The following is a 22,324-nucleotide window of genomic DNA, read 5'->3' as shown; positions in this document are numbered from 1 at the left end:
GGAGATGGGAGACAGCCTGGTAACATGGATTTTGAAAAGGTTACAGACCTAAAGTCATTAGTGCCGCTTAAGTCACCTATTAACTGACTTGATGTGTGATGTTTAACCTTCTTAAAAACGTACACAGACCCCAAGTCTCATGACTATGAACAAAGACTCAAAGTTTGTTGTTGAAAAAGTTGAAAGGACATCCAGAAGATACACTGTAGAAATGTTTCCAAGAATTTTCTGAATTATTACTTAATCTCAAGAGTTTAATGTAGCAAATGTACAATTATTGTGTTCAGAATAGAGAGATAAACCTTCCCTTCTTTAGATCTGACAGTCTTTTTTGGAAAGGTCAAAGTAGTGGCTAAAAAAAAATCAGTCAAATGTATGTTTAATCTTTTTAATATATAAATCCTGCATAGAAAACATTTCAGCAAAATAATATTACATTCTCCTATTATGCATAATATATTTATTTAACAACTCTGTACAAACCTTTGCCAGTCTTCCAATTTTACATCACAATTTACAGATTTGCTTTTAATTTTCATGTCATATATATTTCCCAAATCATTATCTATAATTTGTTGTTTTTTTATACAGATATTTCAGTCTAAATCTTTTAAATAAAGTTTAAACAGCAAGACTTTGACAGATCTGAACTTCACGTTCTGCCAATGCGTAAGCATATTAGAAGACTTTATAGACATTTAATGGGTTTATAAGAAATGCTTAATGTAAACGTTAAAAAATAAAACCCAATGGCACCACACACCCAAATCTCAATATTAATAAAAGGCAATATACATCATTTCAAAATATTTATTGGAAATTTGCTTTGGTTAAAATGCTCAAATCCTTGTTCCCACAACTACCCAGTCTTTAATTTTTGTGTTCACCTATATTGGCACTAAAGCAACAACATTTTTTGAGGTACCATACATTAAACAACAATATATTAAGAGTAAGTATAATGAAAGAAATTGTCTTATATAGTTTACACATTACTGGAGAGCCGAAAAAGCATGCAAGCTATAGATTTGCTCTTTCATGAGCATAAGAAGAATGCTTTAAAATTCTGCGCCATCGAGTGTTTGATAGACACGTGAAACAGAAATCACAGTGATTAAGTGACCAGTTAAGACATTACAGTAAACACGTCCAGTAAAATTAAGGCGTTCATAAAAACCAAAGGTGAATAGGTGCATTCGGTGAAGTGAGCATGTCAATGGCTGGTTTAAATAAAAGAAAACATTTCATGGCTCTGTTTATCACAGCTTGCAAGATGATAAAGCAAAAAATTCTGTAAAAAAGCCTAGAGAGGTATTGGACAAAGCTATCCGATCATAGCGCCTGGTTGGATTAACCATTGACATGCTTTAGTCATTGGTAATGACGCGAGTGTGCTATGAAATGTGGGTTGTCGTGGTGACGAGTTAGCAGATGTAAAATGGCTTTCCACTTTCCACAGCTGACACGTCACACGATCTGAGGTTTCGCGTCATTTCCCATCACCCTGTTTTTCCCTCTGTTCTCGTGTCTATTGTATTTTGAGGCGTTTTTTCGCCCTAAGCTTATTATTGGAAGTATGACTTCCAGATTAAAATCTTTTAAAAATGTGGCCCGAGAAGCTGTCAGGACTTTATAGTTATCACTTTGCATCGTCCTCCTTCACCTAAAGACAATGGAAACAAAAATAAAATAAAGTAATGCTAGTAATAATAATAATAATAATATTATTAATAAAATAGGCAACGGATGTACAAATTAAAGGGCCCTTATTACGCAAACTTTACAAGATGTAATACAAGTCTCAGTTGTGCCTAGAATGTGTCTGAGAAGTTTAAACTCAAAATACCCCACAGATATTTAGTTATAGCATGTCCAAAATGCCCCTATTTGGGTGGGGGTGTTTTCACGTGTGTACCTTTAAATGCAAATGAGGTATTGCTCCTCACTCCCTTACCCACAGACAGGTTTTGGTTAAAAATAAATCTGATTCCTGTAAATACAGTCTGAGATAATAATATCTTTAACGGCATCAGCGCTACAAGGTGCTAACAAACACATTAAAAAAAGCTTTTGGGTAAAATTAACCAGTCAGTTAGTGGCTGTGGGTGGGGCTTTCAGTGTGACATCACATTAACAAAAGAATCAAAACAGCATGCCCTAATGAGACTGCTTTGGCTTAACAGGGATTAAGAAACAAGCAGAGGGTGATTCTTTTCATTGTAGGGTGGTTGACGTGTAACACACATTTATGTCCAAACACCTTGTAAAATGGATTTTGCATAATATGTGCCCTTTAAACTCTACTAACCTGTGACTGTGCACCTGTAATGCTTTCAGGGGGGTCAGCTTTAGCAGGGGATGTGGGGACACTCCCATTAGGATCCTGGATTAGCAAGGTACGCCTTACACGGGCAAATTTGGGGTCACACTTTGTCACCCGGAATCTAGAGTAGATAGAAAATAGGGATCTGACTGTCATAGAAGTATTGAAACGATCCTGCAGATACGAATGTTTGTGTTTGCACCTAATGCTAATAACAATGGCAATTCTAATTCAAAGAATAAATCAGATGCATTACACCTATATGTACCTAAATCCTTATGCAAACACAACAAACCTGCCCACAGACAACACCGTGACCTCTCCCACGTGACTGCGCCTGTCCATCTTCTTGCTGGACGAGCGCCTCATGAGAGGCCATTTCTTCTGGTTGCAGCGGTGGCAGATGTTTTTATTTTCACTGACGCCTCCGATGGTGTGCAGATGGTTACAGGTATGTTTGGCTGCGTTGGGTGGAAACCCTGGTGGCACAGGGCTGTCCGGGGTGTCTGGAGAAGTGGGCGTCACTGGGGCACTGTAGGAAATTGCACACAAAGAGAAAAATATCTGTAACATCTGATCCAGGAAGCCAGGCTACTACCACTATGCACGTACTGTGCACACTATGCAAATCAGCTGTATGCAAACAAGGAAACTTGAGGGCCCAACTAAACACACATTTGCCAAAATTTGCAGTATACAACAGCATCCCACAATGCAATGAGCTCAAGTGTATTTTTTATTTTTGTCTGATCAATGGCAGATGGGGGAAATGCAGGAATCCTTGTGGAAATCTTTATTTTTGTGGTCCTATTTCGTGATGTTAGCGGAGCAAAAAATACACACTTCACCTTTAACATGTACTTTGCAAAAGTGGAGCAGCTGGTTATACAGAAACCCAGACTCTCTCTCATTGCCTGCCGCGTTATCTTCCCCTCTCTTTTATCTCCCCGTATTTATTTTGTCCTTTCCCTCTGACAACTAGAAAAAGAGGGAAATGCTTTAGTCATTTGCTTATCTGTCTTCATTACACTGCGGGATGCAGCGCTTTTGTGTCTGCAGGCCTCACTTGAGAGGCAGAGGTAGAGCAAGACAGAGATGTTACCTAAATTGTCACCTGCAAGAGGGACAATAAAGAAAACAAAGGAGGTGGACATGCAAACACACTGTACTGTACACGTGCCTCAGCGGTGGGTTGGGCAATGGAGAGCCACGACTATTTAGTCTGAAAGGAGTTAGTTTGATTATTCATAAACCTTGAGATAAAAATAGAGATGAAATTTCTCATTTTTGACCTCAAAATGCTGCATTCATATATAATTTATAAAAAATTGTATTCATAGATGAACACATACACTTTTTTGTTTTGTATTCTTCTTTAGAACAACAATTCATTAAATTGTTGACAGCATGCAGGGCTACCTTCATTTTTATTTTATTTACAAATGTATGGTACAAATTGAGTTATTATTTTAAGTGGGTTACCTTTCTTTACAATATGAAATAAAGCTGCGGAGATGACACATTTTTGTAGGAAAAACACTGAAACACGTTAGCATTTCCAGTTCTCTTGTCACAAAGTCAATGGGTTTTTTTAAAACGGGGAATTAAGGCCTTACATAAGATCTTGGGTTAAGAGAAGCACAAGATATTTTCACGTTGCCAACAAGCTGCTACATAGGATAACCATTTTATGTCATGATTATAGTGACCACAATATCATGGTTGTCAGTATTATCACTGTTTTGTTAGCAAGTAAAAAAAAAAATCACATAATAAAATGTGTAGATCCACTCTCTGACAGTAGATGGCGCTTATGGAACAGCAGTTTTTCAAAGTTACCCTGGTAAACAAGCACCTATGCACTTTATCTGCGTGTTGTTGACATAATAACGAGACAGGACGAAAATAAAATGTCAAAAGCTTTTCTTAAGAAAATTCCCTTTTCAAAAACACAAAAGTAAACAAAAACAGGTCTGACAGCAGTCACATCAATAATAAGGAAGAAAAAGATGGAGATAAATGGCACTTAAAACTCATCAGATCCCGTCATTAAATGGTAAATTAATGGAAAACTATTAAGTGAACATAATAAACTGCACTCTGAAAACAAACGGTGCCAAGTAGCACTAAAAGTGGTTCACTGGCTCGTAATCTAAGGGGAACCATTTTTAGTGCCATATAGCATCCATGTAGTACCTGTGTAGAACCATATCTATATGACCCCCGGATGGTTCTTCATAGGTGCTTTATAGGTGCTACATAGCACTTAAAATGGTTCCTCTATGATTAGGAGCTTTTAGGGCTATTTAGCACAATATTTAGAGTGTTAATATATAAAGATTTTGTTTTCAAAACGCAAAAAATTAATTTTGTCTAATTTTGGCATAAATATATTTTCTTTTCCAAGAAAGTGACAAGATGAAAACCACTCTTTTCTGTTACAAACTTTCACATAGCATTTTATGTTTTATAAAACAAATGTGCATTCATTTTTGCCATGTTATATTCATTTAGATGACTAGTGGTATACACTGATTAAAAAAACATGAATGGCATTAATCAAAACACTTTCTTTGTTATATTAAGAGCACTGTCATTGCTGCTGTCATCCTTGGGACATCGTCGCTAAACTTTGTTTGACAGCGATCAGCTGAAATTTTTTTGGTCCTGCTCGATTTTTATTGTAAAAATATAAGTAAAAATAATGGAAAGTTTTTCATAAGATCCCCTGGGGTCAATGTGTTAGCATAACAGAAGCTTGATGCTGCTAGATTTTTTAACCAAACTCTTCATATATGTCTAAGTATGCACACGTTTGGACCATAGGTTCTAATGGATGAGCCCTATGATCAGAAATAAACAGGAGAAGATGTTCAAGTGTTGTGTTATTTTATTTCAAATATCAATAACTACAGATTATTTTGCATGTTCTTTTGCATTCCTAACATTTATCAACAAAACCTAAGCTTCAAGATGCACCTTTCTGAGTGAGACGGTTGATGCATTACAGTATTTACCGTGAAAATCATTTATAGTTTCATGATATAAAAATTTGAAACGTTAATACTAACCGTTTGGAATTTTTTGCATAATAAACCATGAAAGATAAAAGATTCATCCATATCAGTATAGATGTTTTTAAAGAGTAACTAAACCCTAAACCAACTTTTTTTAGTTAAAGCATCTTTTGCAGCAATTTTTGTGTGAGCATATCAGTGAACACCCCTGACCACTCGGTGAGTTTCACGTCTTTGTAAACGAAAGTTTAATGCATTTTAGGAAGGATTGTTCCAGTGCACCATTAAACCCATTATAGAGGTGGGAGGTGAAACACAAACACGCCAAAATCTCATGGCAGCCGCAAATGTCGAAATTTCAGTCAAAACCATTCTATTTCACCATAAACAATCTGAAAACAGGGCTTTAAGTCTAAAATACCGAACTTGTCCTTTAATGAGCTGTAAGAATGGGGCTTTATTACTGCTGTTCATTGATTTTAGTCAGTTTTTTGACATTTGGATATAAAGTGTTTCAATACTACAATATATGGTGTAAAAACGTCTGAGTGCTGCCCTCTTCAGGTTGAACGATGGCTACTGCAGTTGAATTTTCCTATTGGATGGTGGGTCCAAAAAATTACTCGTGACGTAAGCAGGTTCAAGATCACCTTGTTACGATCTCACCACACACTTAGTTCGTCCCCTCTATCTCCTTGGGATCTGCCCACTTTTCTTGCATTTTACAAATATTGCCAGTGGGTGGAGTCAGGCTCTGACCAGGGGTTTAGTTACGCTTTAATAAAGTTTGAAAGACTTGTCGGTCCCCTTACACATGTAAGTCGCCAATCCGCGCCACTACTACAGTAGCCCTAAACAAACAAACTGTTCTATATCTGTGGTTCTCAAACTTGTACGGCACGCAGCCCAACTTGGGTACGATACATTCCTTCACAGCCCCCCAAAAGAAAATGTATGACACAAAACATTCTAAAACTTCATAATTTTAATAAAACAAAACATTTAATTATACAACGTATTGCCGTTGGTTAGTAGCCTTATTTTTCGGAGGTTTCATTACACAGAATTTATGATAAATTAATGTAATTTATACAACTGGGTCCCCTTGGCACCATCTCGCGGCCCCCAGTTTGGAGCACATTTCGTTGCTACGTTGTCTCAGGTGATGACATGTTTGTCCTGTGGGGGCTAACGTAGTTTCTCTATGAATTTCGAAAGGGGGGTGAGCTGTGGACTGAGCCATTAATTGCAATTCACAATCTCATCACTAGATGCCACTAAAATCGACACAGTGGACCTTTAAGCCTTAGGTTAGTTTTTATTTGTAGTAAAAAAAATTGACTTCACAAATGAGCACAGTCTTTATGAATTTTGAAGACTTTCTTGATGGACAAAATGTCTGTGTCAAACTTTTGTTGATCACAGAGCTTATTTTTGCAATAATCCAAAAGACTGAGGGATCCCATGTAAATGTCTGGTTGGCCTAGAAATATACGTCATTCCTGGCTGCAGCTCTTTAAATTAGGCAAATTATGAAAGCCAAGTCCCATCCGTCACAACACAAGCCCCGCCCCAGACTCCTCCCCTCAGAAGCCCTGTACTCTCCAGTAATTGTTCCTCTGGCTTTTGGCCCAGCAGCTTGACGGCACAACATCTCTACAGAATACCCAATCACACTTCATTCGGAGCACTATTCCACCATACTGTATTACCTACTAATTCAACAAGAGTAATTACATGATCGCCGTCTCTCTCTTCCCATCCTCTCTCACGGTTCCTAATCACTCCATCCAGAGCTCCTCTCATTCCTTCACACTGTCTGACTGCTCTCAACCTCAAATCTTATCTATCCTCCGTCCTTTAAAGCCTCTCGTTCTTGAGTCGATGATTATTGTTCAACTCAAATCTGTTTTTCAAACAAATTCGTAGACAGACAGAGAAACATGCACCACCCACAGTACACTACAAGGAAAGAGTGGGGACGGGCATGCACAAGTCATAGTGGGCCATAAATAAAAATATGATTTTAAGCAAAATTTAAATCCAAAAAGGCACATAGATATGTCCTATTCCTGTAACTCAATTGGTAAAGCATTGCAATAGCAACCGGAAAGGTTGTAGGTTCGATCTCAGGGAACACATGTGGAAAAAAGCATCTGCCCAATGCATAAATCTTAACATACTTTTCAAAAGAAAAGCCATTAATGTTTTAGATTATAAAAGAACAGATATACTTTCAAAACCAAAATAAGCCTGTCCACACTTACATTTACTGAAATATATATCCGTGCGTACTCGGGTATAGATAGGATATCATCATTATCTGGGTTCTTTCATTTAGGTGGAAACCATCTCTCCACCCAGACTCATATTTCATATCCTCAGGACAGTGATGTTTCTATATACACTATATGTGGCATTTTAAAGGACTGGCTTTTTGGATCCAATTCCGACTTGGAGCACTATTAGTGATTTATGCTTTTGTGCTTCATGGTGATTTGAGCCCGTGTTAAAGACTTTATTTAAGAGGTGTCAGTGCCACCTTTTGGAGGGATGGGGTATTGCTTTGCAATAACACCTTGGATAACTTTGATAACACCTGTTCACGGGCTGTCACCCCCATGCTTTTTTGCATCTTTGCTAATTTGATTACAGAAATTGATCTTCTTCTATAAAAGTATATTCCTGAATAGTTATCATTTGGATAAAGTCACATGTTAAAATGCTACAATTTATTTAAAAACTGGTTGGTTAGGTTAAAGTCTTTGAATAAAATGAAAACTCTTAAAATACTCAAACTAAAAGTTTCTGTATGTTTCCATAAAAAACTTTAACATCCAAAGAACTTTTCTGTGGCATAAAAGGGCTTTTCAGAGGAAAAGGTAACCAATGGCACTTCTATGGGATTGCTGTAAAGAACCCTTTAAAAATTAAAAATGTCCACAACTCTTAGAAAATACAAAAGCTGTCACTGGGGTGGTACCCTTTTGAAAATTACACCTTTGTACCAGTGGCGCAAATTCAAAATAAGTGTTCAGAGTGTCACGTGTGTTGCTTGCGTTTTCAAAATATGTGTTTGTTGCGTCATGTGAACCATGTGCATCACATGTTTTCTCAAAATAAGTGCCTGCTGCACACGCGTCAAAACCGTTTATGATAAAAGAGACGCTCACATTCACAAAACACACGCAAGACACTCCCTTAACAGTAAACTCTGATTACTAGGGGTGCACCGAAATTTCGGTCGCCGAAAATTTTGGCTGAAAATGAATGTCAACCGCGCCCCTCCCATCCGAGCGCTAGCGCTTGGGTTTCACTCACGGTGATCAGTCGTCACCCACCCATCCCCTTCGTGCTCAAGCAGGTTTCACTCACGGTCGAGCTGTTTGCACGCGTCTGCAAAGATTAAGCATGTCTTGATGTGTAAACTTTAGAGAGAGTCGCGCTTATGTGTCTCATACTGTAATCCATTAACATACATTTGGCGAATAAAGCAATGAAAAACAACGTAACGTTTTTATGTGGAGCAACTGTTGCGCTGTTTGGGATTCACTCTCGGTCTCTGTGTATGCGCGCGCGTTTAAGTGCCCTCAATAGTGCACATACGAGAGAGACGCGTTTAAAAAAAAACAAGTGAATATAAAATCTCTCTGTTATTGACAGGGCACATATAAACAAAATTCTCTCCACAGTATTCTTTTTCTAATAAAAACATTTGTTTATGTCTTAAGTGTATGTATAGATTACAGTCAGAAACCAGTCTGTGCTTAAAGATTAACCTACTTATGTCTGTGTCATTAATGTTAATCAAACAACCCATGACAAAGAGACAAATAGCTCTAAAAAGAATAATATATTTAATTTATACAATAAAGACAGTGTTATGATTCATTTAATGTGATTTCTGTACCTAATGCTAATTTCCGACCTTATTAATGTACAACTTTGTTCTTTTTTATAAATGTTTGCAATTTCTTTATTGTTTATTAGATTTTTCCCACCCGCTTTTTGCTGATCCGAAAAATAATCTGATCTGTGCCTCAAAAACTGTAATGTGATCCGAACTGTGAGTTTTGTGATCCGTCACACACCCCTAGTAAAGTTAGTACACAGTGATAGCCATAAATGCAATTGTACTAATAATTGTCTTAATTTCTTTCGGTGTTTCAGTTTTCGGCCTTGGTTTCCTATTTTTCAGTTTCGGCCAAGAATTTTCATTTCGGTGCATCCCTACTGATTACGCATGAGATTATGCGAGTATCTGGAAAACGCAAGCGTCTCTTTTATCAAAACCCTTTAGACGTGTCTGCAGCAGGCACTTATTTTGACCAAACAAGTGATGCACACTCGTACCTCTTGATGCACAGAACACATATTTTGAAATTACGAAGCACACACGATGGGCTACATAGATGATGATGCGACGAACTTCGCATCGAGCGCCCTCGAAAAAAGAAGCCACCAGCCGCCACTGCTTTGTACCCAATCGGTGACGGTGCATATTAGTACCTCAAAGGTGCATACTGGTACCTCAAAAGGTACATATTAGGGTCTTTTTAAAGGGTACGGTCACAGTAATACGTCAATTTAAGAAACACTGTTATAAATTCAGTGTAGGTAGTTCAAAAGATCATGTCACAAGTCCAGCCAAACATTAAAGTTTCATACTGTGCTTTTATAGACTTTGTATTTGTTGTACCATTATATCATATCGATGTGCATCCACAAATATAAGCTCCTAAACTACTTACTTGTGTCCGAGTGTAAACAAACTAAATCAGAAGCACATATTACAGGTCTGTGAACCACCGAAAATTCCTATCAAGCATTTCTAGAAGTAATAAAAGGAGGTCTTACCCTTCTGAGTCCATGCTGTCTTGAACCATGGCTTTGAGCGCATCAGAGTTTGCTGGGGAGAGAAAACAAGAGAGACAGAGTTTGTTAAATCACTTCTTAAATTAGCACTGCACGAAGAGACACAAAAATTTTTGATTGAAAGTAAAAGGCAAAAAATAAAAGCAAACCAACATTAACTATTATGGCTGAGTAATTTATCTTGGCTTTATAAAATGTGTGTAAACAACAAACAAAGGGTTCCCCAAGGTATAGGCAGAACATACTGTAGCATGACAAAATTAGAAGTTGGGGGGGGGGGGCTAATGCCATTTTATGAATTCTGACATATTTACACTGTTAAAGAGTTCTTAGGCTAAACAAAGGCAAAGGCAACACTTTTCTATATGTAACCAAGATTAATATGAGATTGGCCTTGTTATGTGATCTTTGTAGCCTAAAATCTTTAAAAAAAACAAAAAGAGGAAATTAAACCCATCTGACTAAAAAAAGGCAACTATATTTTTACACTGCTGCACAAATTGTGAAATCCCTGGCAATGAGCATAAATATTTCAAAAACATCTTGTTCTTGTGAAGGAGCTTGACTTCTGTTTAAATCTTTCAACACACTCAGAAATCTGCCTGTTCTGATAACACAATGTGATGCTATTTGAGCAATGCGATCAGATTGTAAAGGTGGGACATCAAACTTTAACCCAGGGGTGACCAACCCCGTTCCTGGAAATCTACCCTCCTGCATATTTTAGTTCCAACCCAAATTCAACAAACCTGACTCAAATTTTTAGGTAGCCCTGAAATGCTTGATTGCCAGGTTCAGGTGTGTTTGACTGGGGTTGGAGCTGAGCTCTCTGCAGGACAGTAGATCTCCAGAAACAGGGTTGGCCACCACTGCTTCAACCTTCTTTGAAATCAGATGCTCTATTTTACTCACAACAAAAAGTTTTTTGTGATTAAAATGACATATCCTCATACCAATGTTGAAACACAGGGCATAGAGCCAGCCGGCAGACAGCACCATCTGCAGGCACCACCAAGAAATCAACACTGACAACTTAGTATTCACCTGCTTGATCATGTGTGACCCTGCCTGTAAAACCCCAGCTAAAGTCATTTTTTGTGATTTACCTTTTTTTACATAAATTCATCCTACATAATGTAAAAAAAATAAAAATGTGAAAATATAACCTTGATATCTTTAACTCTTTCACCGCCAGCGTTTTTAAAAAAAGTTGCCAGCCAGCGCCAGCGTTTTTCATGATTTTCACCAAAGTTTAATGCCTTCCAGAAAATGTTCTTCTTTAAATATATAAACATACAATATACCAAATGAAAGAACAGACCCTCTGCTTTCAAACAAAAAAACCGTTTCATCTTACCTTTAGTGGTTCTTTTGCAATCAGCTTTTGAATATGGGTAGGTTTTTGCAAAAACACCATATTTTGAGCAAAAAGCAGAGATAATTCCATTTATGACGGACTTTTCATAGAGATCACATTCAGAGCGATCTTTAAAACAGACACGGACATGCAGCAGCTTGCCATAGGGCAAGGGCGCCACCTGGTGGATAATAGCGGTGTTGCGGAAAGACGGAAAATCTCATCATTGGCGGGGAAGCGTTTTCTCTTAATTGACGAGATATCTCGTCAATGGCGGGGAAAGAGTTAATGATGATGACTCTGTTAGGTCATGCCAAATATTAAAATCAATGTAAATTAAACTTTGATGCTCCTAAATTCATAAATAGATACGACTTTGCCTAGATTTCACAAACAAGGTCATATTTTCATTCAATTGTAAAGAATGTACAGTTATTCATAAAATGAATCGTCAGCTAACCATTGAAGCACACTTACCTTCATTTTTCATGATGTAGTGAACAATTTGCCCGACTGTGTCATTGTTGCTCTCACTAAAGGTGTCATTCAGTTCTGAGCAAAGAGAGAGAGAGAGAGAAAGCGTGTGTTAAAAATACAGCAATAATATTTTATTCAATATGTGTGTTTAACCTACAGTATACACCCTTAGTGAAAACCGTGACCTGATCGAGCATTACGTTAGTAGCACAAAGGTTGTGGGTTCGCTTCTCGTGTAAGAAGCATGCTGATAAAATGAAAGCACTGTAAGTCACATTGTATAAAAGTGTATCCCAAATGCATCCATAATGTAAGTTTGTGTCATACAACAAGAGACTTGCATGTAAAAGGGTTTGGATTTACTGCATTCAACCTCACAAAAACTTTCTGCCAGTTGGTGGTATACACACCCATCCATGTCCTTCCTAAAGCCATAGACCCCTGCTCTTCCTGTGTTTTATATGGTTTTACAGCTGGGGCTCCATATGGGAAAATACAGTATGAAGTATACTCATATAAACAACATCATGTCTGTAAAGTGGTTTGAGCCAGTTTGTAATTTGCATTTATTAACGGTTTTCATTATCAAGAGTTTTGAAATAACACTTGGAGCGATTCTCAAAGTTTAGTTTGAATAAGCCAAGCAAATTGTAACCAAAAAGCTCATCCAAATTTCTATCATAACAGCAGTTCACCATTATTATAAATCCATCCACAAACGTCTAGATTCAAAGGTCTGGATGAGAGCAGAGGCTCATGGGAAGTTAGTGAGTGGCTCTTTAATGCCTCTCAATAACCAAACAGATCCTCTGTAAATAAGCACACAAAAGGAAATCTAATCTGGATAAAATAATGAGACATCTGATATTTACAATGTTTGACTAAACCAAAATTCACTCTTGTGGTCATGAAAATGTGTTAAGGTCTTATAAAATGAATAAATCATAATACTAAGTTTTGTAATAGTAAAAATGGTGACTCAGATGATATACAAAGAGAGAAAAAAAAAGGAGAATACTGGGTGTGTCAGGTTCAGTGAGTTCATTCACTTTCCTAGAATCATTGCTATGCATTCCTAGAAGACAATCCCAAAAAACAAAACATTTATACTTCAAAAGATTAAAATAATAAAAAATAAATCGGTTTATGAATAGCAAAAGCTTTATAGCAAGGAAAGATTCTTAGGAAAAAGGAAGAACAATAAGTCATAAAAGTATGTGGGTTTGAGTTTCCTATAACCACGCTTCCTAGTTACCACCAGCATGGCCAAGTAAACACACGTCAGAAGTTAACAATCATCACGCCAAAACCAAACAGGTTACAATCATACCAAGTAAAAAAAAAACTGAAAATAATATAACACAACTAAAACGCAGTGCATGGGTGGGACACAACAAGGTGTGTCAAGTCAAATAAATGTTGAATTGTGTGTTGATGTTGTATAAATTTTACAGTATTCTTAATAATGTAGTGCACTAGATGAGGAACAACATTGAGAGGAACCAAGACTCAGTGGAAGGAAGAGAGAAAGAGAGAGAGAGAAAGAGAGAGCGAGAGAGTACTGGCTGTACTCCAGTATCATTCTCATCATAAATTATGGATTAAACTCATTGCTATTGGTACTTACGATCACACAACAGATGTGTCACAATAATGAGATGAGAAATTTTACGAGACAGAGACACACAGAGTGCGTGTAGAAATTTGGCTATACTTTTGAGGATCCAATTTGAATAAACATCCTCATAAAAACAGTAAAACCTGTTAAATATCAATTGTATTTAAATGTTAAATACCAAAAAATAAAGGTGGTCCTCACTATTGGGTTCATCTATTTTTCAAACTTCTGCTTTATCAGGGGAGGGCTGGAGCCCATCCCAAAATATCAGGCTATAGGCAGGAAAAACAGTGGACAGATGGTCAGTCCATCACATAGTCCAATTCACGTTTTGCTTCCAACGTAACTCTCACACTAAACTATTAGAGTACAGCAAATTTTATCGTGTTAGTATGAAGACCATTGAGTCCATTACGGGTCCTCACTAAAAGCTTCAGAGGTCTGTGTGATATGTGTGAAGAAATTAAGAAATTCATGACTTTTCCAAAACAAACAATGTCGGAAAATAAGAAAAACAATTTTGCGCTAAATATAAATCTCATGTTAAATCTTCCATCCCAAGCATAATGGAATGAGGTCCACATTCAACCCTTAATGGCTCTTCAACTGATTGCTGGGTAGGAGAGGTATAAAAATATTTCCTTAGCAACTTTATTTTCATTTCAGCCCACTCTTAAATTATGCCTAAAGAAAACAATCAGGAGCCAATTATTGAAAGAAAGAAATAGCTGCTACACCACATATGAAGGTAACGGAGCAAGAGCCACCATAATTTTATTAAACAAATCACAAAATATAAAGGATGAGGTTGCATCTGATTGAAGAAACATTTGACCTCCTTCCATCATTAAAGCAATAATCAAAATATAAACCCACGGTTATAGCGATACTGCAGCCACATATCAAAATTACCCCAAGATGTGCTGCCCACCATTAAGCAATCCGAGATACATAATATGTTTATTATCTTTCAGACATTTAGAGTTATTTTAGTAAATGTCTTGTTTTTTCAAGCCTGTAATGGGAGAACACAGGGATCAGGGAAAAACTTTGAACTTTGAAGCCCAATAAAGTTCATTCATCCTTCACAAAAGTAATCCACACGGCTCCAATGGGTTAATAAAGGTCTTAATCGGGAAATGAATGTGAGAAAGTATCCATATTTTAAACTTTATAAACTATAATAACAAGCTTCCGGTAATGACTTCATCTTGGAGTCACTGTGCAACGTATCCATGGCAACGACTGCTAACTACACTTTGGTTGTTTCTCAATATGCATTCTTAAGCGATCTTTCATCCTTGTGTTCTCGCTCTATGTCATCATTAACCGTCGAAGTTCAATTCCAATTCTCAAGTAACTCAAGTAAAGAGGACGCTTGAAAATACCCCGAAGTGTTCTTGATTTCGAGGATGCATCGAGTGCAGACCTGCACGCTGAAATCGCTATACGCCCCAATTGTCATTGCAGCCAAAAAAATGGTCAGGTGACCCACAGGAAGATCGCACACATCTCAATTCTCACAAGTGCGTTCTAGGTTCGCAAGAGTTATTACAGTTTATGAAGTTTACAATCTAGATATTTTTCTTACACAACTGCATCGATTACATGCAGAAGACCTTTATGAACTCATTGAAGCCGTTTGGATTGTTTCTGTTAAGGAAGCACTTTTTTGGGCTTCAAAGTTAGAAGTTGTTCCCTGATCCCTGTTTTCATCCATTATAAAGCTTGGACGAGCAAGGACATTTACTAAAATAACTCCAAATCTCCTTGTCTAAAAGGTGATAGACACATGTATCTCGGATTGCTTGAGGGCGAGTAAAATCATGGGGTAATTTTGATATTTTGCTGGAGTATCGCTTTAAAAAGCAAATTAGGTCCTCACCTCCTTTTTCTGGATCTTTCATTACTTCGACCTCCTCCTTCTCCAGCTCTTCCTCTTCCTCTGCCTCAGTTGTACAACGGTAGCCCTTCCTTTTCAGGATGTGGCAGATGAGGACCCCCAAAAGTCCCACCAGAAAGAAGAGAGGCACCAGAACAAAGGCGATGTACTGTGGGTTCCCATCTTCAGCTGAGGAGATCAATACAACCGATCAATACAACCACTACCATTCTGCAAAATACAGTATCGACAGAAAGATCAGTCAATAGATTTTATTGTTGACTTTTTTATTGGTTGATATGTTATTGGTCCCAACAGCCACTGCAGGTAATTAGAATTGTGATTTTGTGTGTGTCTGTTGAGTCTTGAGGCTATAATTTAAGGTTTCCTACATAAACTCATCCTACATAATGTAAAGAACATTTAGTAAAAATATTAACTTTTATAATTAAACTATATTATAAGACCTGGACTTTACAGACAGGGCCGCATAAAATCACAGCCTTGTTTTTCAAGGAAAATGTCTTCCAATGCAAAATGTTTTTGTAACTAAGACAGATAGTCCTGTTATACAGGCACTGCGTTGTCTTTACGCAAGATAACAGCAAATTCATGTTGCGTCTGGTATCTCATGATAAGATCTGATTACAAACTCCTAGTATGAGCTGCCTGCACTCTTACAAAGAAATGCTTCACGTAGGAGAATACCCTGGGATTAAATCATTGAGTTACAACACTTGCTAAATAGTTAACAGTAGAGTGTGCACAGCTTTTACAAAGAGCAAAGCTTTACCATCTACCTCAGTGCTAGACATAGGATGACAGAAAGTACAAGACTGCAAAGGGAATACATGACCTCTGAAACAACACAAAGGACAGATGCTGGCGTGGCATCCCGTGATGACTCAGGGGATATAGTAATCCCTGAACATTTCCACTGTACTGTTACCGTTTCAAATTTTGTGTGTCTGTTTTTTCTCCACCGATCAGTACTGTAGTACTGTAATAGTATAAGCAGGAATAAATCTGATGCGCTCCCACAGTGATTTATTCCATGGTATAAAATGATTTTCATACGCATCTGCCGAGGTATTTACATGACTTCCCAGGGAGGGGAGTTAAAAATACCACTGAATCACCATGCTTCATGTCCAAAAAAATCAGGGTATCATTATGCAATTAAGAGTCTTAAGGTTCTGAATAAAATAAGTAGCAACATGCTAGCAAGTTAGCAATTAACTACAACAACCTAACATTTATTGAAATCATAACAGGTTTCAAACTGATTTGATTTCAATTAGTGTAGACCCCACTGATCTATATAAATTAATGGATTGCATATAGAACGCTTAATGTAACAGCTTGAGGTGAGGCCAACGCAGAGTTCGAGCGGCCATCTTGGTATGTACAATTGGCAGAGAGCGTCATTAGTCCCTTTCACACATACAGTCTTTACTGGTAAATTGCAGTTAACAGGTCATGTGTGAACAGAACCTTTCCGGTAAATCACTCCTCCCAATTTACCAGTAAGACAGGTCGTAAGATTACCAGTAATTTATCGGTAAGCGCTATGTGTGAACAAAAAATGTAGGATTACCGGCATTAAGAACGGACGACGTCAAGCCGCGCTGACAGCTCGGGCCAATCAGAACGTTTTATACAGGTGACACGTTTACCCCCGCACTGTTTAGTGTTTACGGACGTTTCCACACACATGCTGCTTAAAAGTCGAGCACACCTGAAGTTAACATGCACAAAGTTGTTTAAAACAGCTTACCGTCTATTTGCCAAATTGCCGATGTCCTTAGCACACACTCTGTGAAGCCTAATGTGCAAACACAGGTTCCGTTTGACGCCGCCTAACGCAATGTTGTTTGGTCACGAGCAACTTCGCGACCGTTTGCCACAGATGTGAAAACAATAAAATACGGACCGACGATATTAAGTCATAACCCGACATTAGGGGTGTAAGGATTAATCGTGCAAATGCGCGTTTTCTCAATGAATGAATTTGAATGAATTACGGTGAAATCCCGGCACATCCCAACGCCAGGGGGCGCTCTCATGCAGAAACTCCCTTTGTGCCACACAAGAAGTAGCATTACAAACGCTTTTCCAGGAAATGTCTACACAGGAATATTTATACGCTGTTCTTCAAATTGTTTCAGGTATTTTCATGATAATAAAGAATATTTTGAATGATTTTTATTTAACGAGTGTTGCTTTTTTAAATGCACGTTATAAACGACTCCGACTCATAATGATTTCAGATTGATAAGGACTTCCTACTGACCAAATGCCGTAATACAGGCACAAGCTGTGCATAAAACAAAGAATCGCAGCCTTGCGATTCAGAATCGATTTCAGACAGGCATTTTTAATGAGGACCGCGATTGAATCGTGACTGAATCGTTACATCTCTACCCGCCATTATTTACAAATACGACACGGAGCTCCCTGGCCGCCTGCCACAGGTAAATTCCGCTTTCTCTCCGAGTTTACCGGTATTTTGATACTGATGTGTGAATGATGTCTTACTGGTAAAAAGACGGAATGTCACTGCATGTGTGAACAGCACATTTTTGTATTTACTGGTAAATTCATTCTGGTAAATTCATGGTAATTTACCAGAATTACTGTGTGAAAGAGGCTACTGACTTACATTCAAAATCATGATCTATATTCACCCGGTTTACAGCGTATCAGTCAAACAAGATTCATTTTTAGGACATGTGTACGTAAATTCATTGTTACTTCTGGTATTATTTGCAATGTTTGTTTTAAAGCAAAATGTACAACTTTCAGTAAATAACTTATGCTGCATTCCAAAGCCCATACAAACACAGTGGGACGTGGGACTTATCCTACCTCCAACCAGAAAAAGTGCACTGAAATGCCTGTCGAAGTGGAACCTCCTACTGGCGACTCGGGGAAGTTCGACCTACCCCGACTTCGCAAAATTAAGTCGGAGGATAATGGCGGCGCCCATGGAGTTAGACACTGTAATTTGAACACAACTTGTTTTTTATATTATGGCATGAAATTGTCATTATTATCTGTTAGCATGAAGCTTAGCGCGGCGGTCGTCCATGTTTTCTTTTTACGTTCCACTTCAATTGCCTGGAACGCTTTGAAGTAGGAGCTAGTACACTTCAGGAAGGATAAGTCCCACGTCCCAATGGTTTGGATGGGCTCTGGAACGCAGCATATGTTCATGCTTAGGACGTTTGAGTTGTAATAATGTACAGGGAGACTTCAGATATAAAAACGGAGACTAGTAAAGTGATGTTTTGTCATTAAAATCTGATAATGTCCATTGATTTAACAGAATGTTTGGGCATACCAATATAGCGGCACGGGGGCTTCACAATTGTGACATTATGCGCAATCCAGTCATTTATATAGATCAGTGGAAGTGTGTGTGTCTATTCGATGATCTTCATCTGAAATGCAGCAGGTCTTCATTGATCCATATAAAATTAATTTATCTTCTCGAAATTACCAATTTCCCCAGTTTCCTAAGATGTGTATGCAAGTTTACTCTTTCATTTCATAAAACAAAACTATAAATATATAATGTTACCACAAAATTGTGCACACCTGCTTTTACATTGAACATTTATGCATCTGGCATTCATCCAAATCTACTCAATCAATTTATAAAAATTTTCAGTATGGGTGCGTGTTTCCTAGGAACTGGACCAACAGCCTTTGTGTTGCTAACTCAAGGCTTTACCAGTTAAGCTACAGGAACACTCCCTCACAATCTCGCCATCCATGAACCCAAACCCCATAACTCATTCCCTTTATTTAACCATGCCATTCCAGAGCATCAGAGCGGTCAACAGGTCATCCAGTGTCCGTATGATGATCTCCAAAAAACTCCCAGCCTGAGGTGACTCATGCAGACAAAGAAGCTATTGTGATATGTGCTTCCGCATGTCAGCATATCATACGTTTATTGTTTGTTTGCTACATTGTTAATACAATCAGTTTGTGCATGTGAATAACCAGTAATCGAGTTGTGGAGGTAACCAGTGGCTCTACGTCAGCGCTGTCCTCCTGGACAGGCAGGATGACTAGCGAGTCTCGCCTCTGACTCACCGGCTCGTGAACAATAGACATTTCGACTATGTACTACAGGCCCCACCCACTTGGGCAAGCAGCCCTTATAATCAAAAGAAGAAATACGCAGTTATCTGAAGTTACAACAGGTGCAGTACTAAAAACACACTCTTTTCACACATGGGAAAATGCTGAACAATATTGCTAGACAAACCGACGTCCTGCAGATCAAATACGAGTAGGGCTGTAAAGTGTGCAATGTGTGGGAAGACATTCCAATTTGTCACTTCCAATCCATTTTATTGTTTTCCCTGCGACCTACAAACACTTAAGGGACACACATGACGTGACGTAAAAGTCAGCTGAGCCCAATCTCTATCCATTTCGGAGCGCTGTAGTGCAGTACGGCTTAATGCTCAATAAAGGAAAGGTTTCAGCCTGGTATTTTCCAATTAGCCATTCGGAAAAAGACTTCCTCTCCAGGCATGTGACTACTTTTTGACTGTAATGCAATAAACAAGGAAGGTTGTTTTACTCGAACAGCTGCAGGCTATGAAGAGATGGTGGTAACCTGAAAAACTAACTTCAATATACGAAACGCAAACAGCATTAACAATGAAAGCACTCAATGAGTTGTATATAACTGGAAGAAAATACTGCATGGCAGACTCCTGGGCATCTGATCAGATCTGCATTCAAAATTGCAAGTTGGAACAATGTTTTAGTCACATACTTTCAAAGAGCGTACCGACTCCAATAATTCAGATGCCATCTGTAACAATGCTTTATATGCAACTGCTTGCAAGAAATGAAGCAGTAGTATTTACATTTTTACAAAGGTAAAACTAAAGTTAAAGTCTTTAACATCCACCAAATCTTCCTGTTGTATGAAAGTTTCTTTGTAGTGGAAAAGGTTCAGACTATGAAAAGATGGGAAGGAAATAGTTCTTCTATGGCAGAAGTGGGTATTCCTGGTCCTGGAGTGTCAAATTCCTGAAAAGTTAAGCCACAACCCTAATCAAACACATCTTAAAAATCTATTATAATCTTTTATAGCTTGTTTAGGATTAGAATTGTTTCCCAAAGACTATCAGGGACACCGCAATGGTCTCCTGAGCAATAGAATGAGCAAACACTGAGCAATGAACTTTCCCTCTGTGGACAACAAACCAAAAAGAGCTATAAAGAAATGTAACGTTAAGTGTCCCAATTGAGAACTTCAGAAATCAAACGTCAATAACTTGACAGTGCAACTTACGCACATCTATAACGTTAAGTCACAAACCCGTATATGTATGACTCTCATCAATCGCTAACGTTACCTATCCAACAGTGAATTTCTGCAGATGTAATGCAGATTGTAGATCAGGACCAGTAACGTTAATTACCTTTCGGGTTCGGGGTGGTGGTTTGTTTGGAACCTTCCATCAGCACATTCGTGTGACCGCCGATGTTGTTAAACGAAGATGACTTGGACCCGGAGTCACTGTTGTTTCCTCATTCTTAATCACAGCTATGAGGAACACCCCACTCTTAAAGTTATAACCTCTTTTAGTAGACTTACAGCGGTCAAAAACGAACTCGCCGGGTTAATAAAAACGAAAAACACTAACGCTCCGTTAAATGAAAGATGCGTGCCTTGATATGAAACTATCGTGTTGGAGCATGTGTTGTCGGTTTGCTCGCAGGAAAGCAGATCCAACCCGCCAAACCTCCTGGGAGCAGTACGTCCCAAGAACGGAGATAGCGTAAACCCGGAAGTAGGAGCGCGGGAAGAGGAATTGTGGGTCCTGTAGTTTTTAGAACCCAGAAGAAACGGTGGATTAAATGATAAACAAATATTTTTTTACAGATTTAATATTTGTTTACAATTAAAACAGTAACAATTTAACGCTAATTCAATTGATTTGTATTTTTTTTTGTTACACATTGTTTAAGGATGGGCAGACTTACAACGTTTGGCCAATTCTTCCCATTTTTTAACCTATGTCAAAAGAATCACTGTTTGAACGTATTTTAAATTGTAAGTTAAAGGCTAGAAAAACACATGTAATGAAACTAATTTATTGCTGCATCATCAAATGATTTTAACTAAACATTGATTCGATTAATTATAATATTAAAGGGAAAGTTCACCCAAAGATGCCAATGCTGTAATAATTTACAAACTCTTATTTTGTTAGAAACCTGCATAAGATATTTTGAGGAATGTTCATAAACAGTTTGTGAGCCCCATTCACGTTTATAGTATTTTCCTACTATAAAAAAACATGGGGCTCATGATCAGTTTGGTTATCCATTGGTTTGGGTTGTTCATCAGAACAAAGAAATGTATACAGGTTTGTAAAGAGAGTCAGAAAATGATGACCGAATTTGGGTGAACTATCCCTTTAATTGACAACCTTTTTAAAAACAGATTTCATTAGGTTTTAATTTTAAAATCAAAATGATACATCTTTGCATCTCTACACTGTTTGCATATGTTGTATTTCAACATTATATAATATATATTTTAAAAAAAAACATTTGCAGTTTGTCATTTTGTTACCAAGTTTAGTAGTAAACTAAATTGGTGAAGAACTGGCTGTTGAGCAATTGAAGACATCTTTATGGACATAAATGCATATAAGAGTTTTATCAAAACAAGTTTGATATTATTTACAGCTAATAGGGTATCTGTTAAAGATGCATTTCTCACTGTATATGAATT

At 37.8% G+C, this 22,324-nt stretch overlaps 1 protein-coding gene across 1 annotated transcript; it reads right to left on the bottom strand.

Moving 5' to 3' along the window:
* Positions 1-374: 374 nt before the first annotated feature.
* rell1 (RELT like 1) lies at positions 375-21,342 on the bottom strand. Its single transcript, XM_065289020.2, has 7 exons — positions 21,003-21,342; positions 15,553-15,738; positions 12,050-12,124; positions 10,198-10,249; positions 2,619-2,855; positions 2,309-2,444; positions 375-1,663 (listed from the first exon to the last, which is right to left on the bottom strand). Exons 1-7 carry the CDS (start codon positions 21,040-21,042, stop codon positions 1,640-1,642), a joined length of 750 nt encoding a protein of 249 aa, XP_065145092.1. The 5' UTR covers positions 21,043-21,342; the 3' UTR covers positions 375-1,639.
* Positions 21,343-22,324: the final 982 nt, after the last annotated feature.

This window comes from Paramisgurnus dabryanus, chromosome 2 (genome assembly GCF_030506205.2).
Source record: "Paramisgurnus dabryanus chromosome 2, PD_genome_1.1, whole genome shotgun sequence".
NCBI classification, from domain to species: domain Eukaryota; kingdom Metazoa; phylum Chordata; class Actinopteri; order Cypriniformes; family Cobitidae; genus Paramisgurnus; species Paramisgurnus dabryanus.
Note: the sequence above shows the minus strand (reverse complement) of the source record. Positions and strands in the feature narration are given on the sequence as shown.